The sequence below is a fragment of the Mus caroli genome, unplaced genomic scaffold (genome assembly GCF_900094665.2).
Source record: "Mus caroli unplaced genomic scaffold, CAROLI_EIJ_v1.1 scaffold_10832_1, whole genome shotgun sequence".
In the NCBI taxonomy this organism is placed as follows: Eukaryota; Metazoa; Chordata; class Mammalia; order Rodentia; family Muridae; genus Mus; species Mus caroli.
In genome coordinates, this window is record NW_018389018.1 from 1 (window position 1) to 4,669 (window position 4,669).

The 4,669-nt window shown below is 37.2% G+C and overlaps 1 protein-coding gene across 1 annotated transcript; it reads left to right on the plus strand.

The window, feature by feature from the left end:
* Window positions 1-2,498: 2,498 nt before the first annotated feature.
* Window positions 2,499-4,285, plus strand: LOC110287898 (vomeronasal type-1 receptor 4-like). The gene has a single exon (XM_021154395.1). It carries the CDS (start codon window positions 3,198-3,200, stop codon window positions 4,158-4,160), a length of 963 nt encoding a protein of 320 aa, XP_021010054.1. The 5' UTR covers window positions 2,499-3,197; the 3' UTR covers window positions 4,161-4,285.
* Window positions 4,286-4,669: the final 384 nt, after the last annotated feature.

The following is a 4,669-nucleotide window of genomic DNA, read 5'->3' on the forward strand; positions in this document are numbered from 1 at the left end:
CGATGTTTCTTTATATTTTCATGTACATAGTATTACATTTATCATTATCATATAATATTCTGTTTTTCTTTTCATTAAAAATATTTATAAACATTAAAAAGAAGAAAATATAGTTTNTAAAATTCTTCATTAATATATTTCCATGAAGCCCTTTTAATTGGTACTTAGTATTATTAACTCTCCCTATATTCTNTCCTCCATCCCGTCAAGATAATTTAATTAATCACTTTCCATTATTCCCTTTAGTCCTTAAATGCCTTTGTTCTATCAAAAGACCCTTAATCCTATGTCTCTTACTTTTATAGAAGTATTCCAAATTAAAGACATAAAACTCAAGATTCAAAATCAAGAGTCAAAGATTCTACAAACTAAGGAAAATAAGCAATGTTTGTCTTAATTTGTGGGTTACCATATGAAGAATGTTTGCTTCTCAATGAACCATTTATCTACAAAGTTTGTAATATTATTTTGCTTAGTAGATGAATAGTATCCTATGGTTTAAATGTACCTCATGATCATTTTCCATTCATTATCTGATCGATATTTAAACTGTTTCTATATCACGGCTATAGTGAATATGGCACCCATGAAAATGGGTGATTGCTATATTATTAACTGATTCCTCAATCCATTTTCTTGAGTGTAATTACAGAANTTGTTTTTTTCCAAGTAAATTTCTATAAAAACTGGTACAGTCTAATATAATAATAAATTTCCATGGAGGTCTCAGAAAATGAGTCATGACCTATCTCAAACTACATAAACCTTGGAATAANCCAAGAACTCATGGTGGGGAACCCAGGCTTCAGTTGTTTGATTTGTCAGACTAAAATGCTCTTGTCCACACATGTGAATATACAAGATTCCAGACTGCCTGGTGTTGGTCTGTCTGGATGGACTTGATGTCAGCCAGATTTTACAAGGTGAAAGCATATTATGTAATGCATACACACACCCCTTGATATAAACCTAACATATCTCTTGATCTCCCCTGAAGAGCACCTCTCTATACCTGATGCCAACACCACTTTACCACTTAAATACTCCCTAAGGAAACAAGGAAAACTTCTTGTAACTTTGGCACTACTACTCATTATGATATAACAAAATCTTGGGCATCATCAATAATTACCAGGAAGTGAAAATGGTGTTTTGCCTTTGGGATAAATGCATTTTCTTTCATTAAAAGTTTTCCAATACAGTCATATTCAATAACACGGCCGATGACAAGGAAATGGACTCTCTGAGGGATTTCAGAACCTAACACTGTCCCTTTATGAGCTCTGATATCTGGCTTCATCCAGCAATTGGCAAAGCACTTTATGGGAGAGGTAGGCACTTCTCTGAACCTGTCTTAGGAAATAGATGCACAAAGATGTTCTTTAAAGGGAGAGGAACTTAGGGCTACGTTTCTTCAGTAACTGTTCAGGAGCTGGCCTACATCTCTGTGAGCAACCCCGTATTTATTGGTCCTAAGCAGGTGAGAAACTTGCAAGTTTAAATTTCTGCTTAAAGTTCTCTTCTCCCTCCTAAAATCCAACGTGACCTTTAAAGTGAACATTTGTCATTACAATGCTTTTGTCTTTCTCTCCCTAATTTTACTAATTATGTCAATGTTTTCATTTGTCTAAAGACATGTCGATTTCATGGCTCAGCATGTATATGTAAACATACTTTAAAGTGACATGCATACATTAGATAACTGGTTTTTAGTTGTTCGATGGAGTCGTATTCTTCCTATAGGGGAAAAAAAATAAAGTCAGGTCCAGAAAAAAGCATGAGCTATATAAAACAAGTATACAAATAATCTGTGTGTACAAAGCATTTAATAGTGATGGTGGTAATGTTTTTTATTGTGGTTCACAAAAGAAAGAGATGACTCAGATATGTGCCCAGCACCAAATTCCTCAGAAAAACAAATAAAACTCAGACTGTTATGAATCAACAGAATACTAGGATCCCCCAGATTTTTTTTCCCAAATGAATGATACAAGTGTAATTCAAGGTTCTTCTGTGTGAAAATGAAACTAGCACATTTTAAAAATAATAGATGTGCTTTTATCATCATGATGAGAAGTCTGAAAATATATCAACATTATTTGGATTAATTGGGGAGAATATTTGATTCACTCTTTTTTTATAAAGATTTTATTTGCTTGGTTTTTTGTTTGTTTGTTTATTATTTATTTATTTATTTATTTACTTACTTACTTACTTATTTAATGTATGTGAGTACACTGTAGCTGTCTTCAAACACACCAGAAGAGAGAATCTGATCCCATTACCGATGGTTGAGAGCCACCATTGGTTGCCTCGAATTGAACTCAGGATTTTTGGAAAAGCAGTCAGTGCCCTTANCTACTGAGTCACCTTCTCAGATCCTCTTTCATATATGATTATGAAACATGGATTTTGATTTTGTGTTACATTTTTAAAGATTTCTTTCTTAATTTTATTTTATGTGCAGAGGTGTTTTGCCAGCGTGTATGACTGGGAAGGTCCAAATGCCTTGGGATTGGAGTTACACACAGTTCTAAGTAGCCATTGCAGAGTTAGAAATAGAATATGGGTAATCTGGAAGCACTCAACTCCTGAGAAATCTCCCCAACGCTTGATCAAATATGTAAAAGACATTCTGATTTTATGTTATGCCTATTATGGTTTTGCTTGTGTGCATGAGTAGATATACATGAATAGAGTGCCATGAAGCTGAGTAGAGGTCATTAGATCCAGAATCATCTCTTAAACAACATATTTGTATTTCTTAATGCATTGTTATAACATGAGGGATGATGTCAGTTCTCATGAAGCAAAAATGCACTCCTCTCTACAAACATTCATGTATACATATGCAGAGCCCATGCTGTGTTAAAATGTGTGACATGCTGTTGAACAACACAGGTAGAATTGTATTACAAACACACACACACACACACACACATACACAAACACACTTATATCATGAGTGAAGGGAAAGGAAAATAAGTCTGAAGTTGATATTCTGGATCAATGTCCAATCATTGTTTTCCAGAAAAATCTCCTGTAGTCTTTCAAAACAGTGGCAGATTTTCAAAAAAAAAAAAAAAAGTCTCCAAATCATTTGAAAAACAGTTGAAAATCTTAGATAATCGAGAAAATTTTTGAAGAAAGCACGGCCCAACCTGATTCTTACACCACTGTGCTATGAAGCCATCTCCATGTTGCCTCAGAATAAAACCCTGAAAACCATGGAAATGTTGGCTCTTCAGATCCTTTTGCTTTGCCATGTTGTGGTTGGGACTGTGGGCAACATCCTTCAGTTTGTCCATAACTTCTCTCGAATCTTGACTGACTCCAGACTGAAGCCTATACAGGTCATTCTAATCAACTTGGCTGTGGCCAATGCATTCATGCTCCTTCTGTTTGCGTATTCATATGACCTTACTGATATTGTTCCCAGGAAGCCTCCAACTGACCTCAAATGTAAACTTGCATACTTCTTTCACATGGTTGCTCGAGGCACAATCATGTGCTCCACCTGTGTCCTCAGCACCTACCAGTTTGTCACTCTTGTTCCTGGTACCTGGGCTAGGGTCATGTTCAGAGAAATATCCCCTAAGGTTGTGAGCTATTGTTGTTACAGCTGCTGGTTGTTCAGTGTCTTAAATAATGCTTACATCCCAATGAATGTCAGTGGTCCACAGAAATCACACAATGACTCTGATTCTAAAGGCAATTCGATATGCTCCATCTCTGGGGTCAGTGTGAACATGAATGTCTTGCGGTTTTCCCATGACATCATATTCCTTAGCATCATGGCCTGGACCAGTTTCTCCATGGTGATTCACCTACACAGACACCACCAGAGAATGAACCACATACATAAGGTCAATCAAAACAACAGAGGCCATGCTGAGACCAGAGCAGCCCACACCATCCTGATGCTGGTGGTCACATTTGTGAGCGTATATATTCTAAATTGTATTAGTATTTTATTTCACATTTCCTTTGTGGAATCTCGTCTCTGGTTGAGGTATGTCACAAAACTCCTGGCTCTAAGCTTCCCCACCATTTCTCCCTTACTGTTGATATTTAGGGATTGTAAGGGTCATTGTTCTCTGCACATCATTGTCAGTATGGAAATCCACGTGACAGAGGGAGCCATTACAGAGGGACATTAAGGTCAAAACACGGCCAAACCCTGAAAAATCTCATCCTGATACCAGCAGAAGGACTGATCCTGCCTTGCTCTAGGACTGCATCTACCCAGTATACACAGAGCCAGTCCATCCTCCAGCTCTGCCAGCCTGTGACAGTCATGTAACCTAGTGGCCAGGATGCAGGGTAAACTTCCTATCTCCTTATGAGAACATGTCCAGCTAGCACCAGGAATTCCTAATCATGAAAATGAAGCACTGTTGTATAGACCATGCCACTCCCAATAAAGATGTCTGTTTCAGTGAAAACCATCTTGAGAGAAGGCTGTTTCTCCTGGACTCAACACTGACTGAGATTCTGATAACATTCCTGCATAAATATGCCTGTTTATTGGTTTTATAAAGGACAGCTACTTGAAAATTGGACATAGTACTACCGGAGGATCTCACAATACCTCTCCTGGGCATATATCCCGAAGATGTTCCAACTGGCAAGAAGGAAACATGCTCCACTATGTTCATAGCAGCCTTAT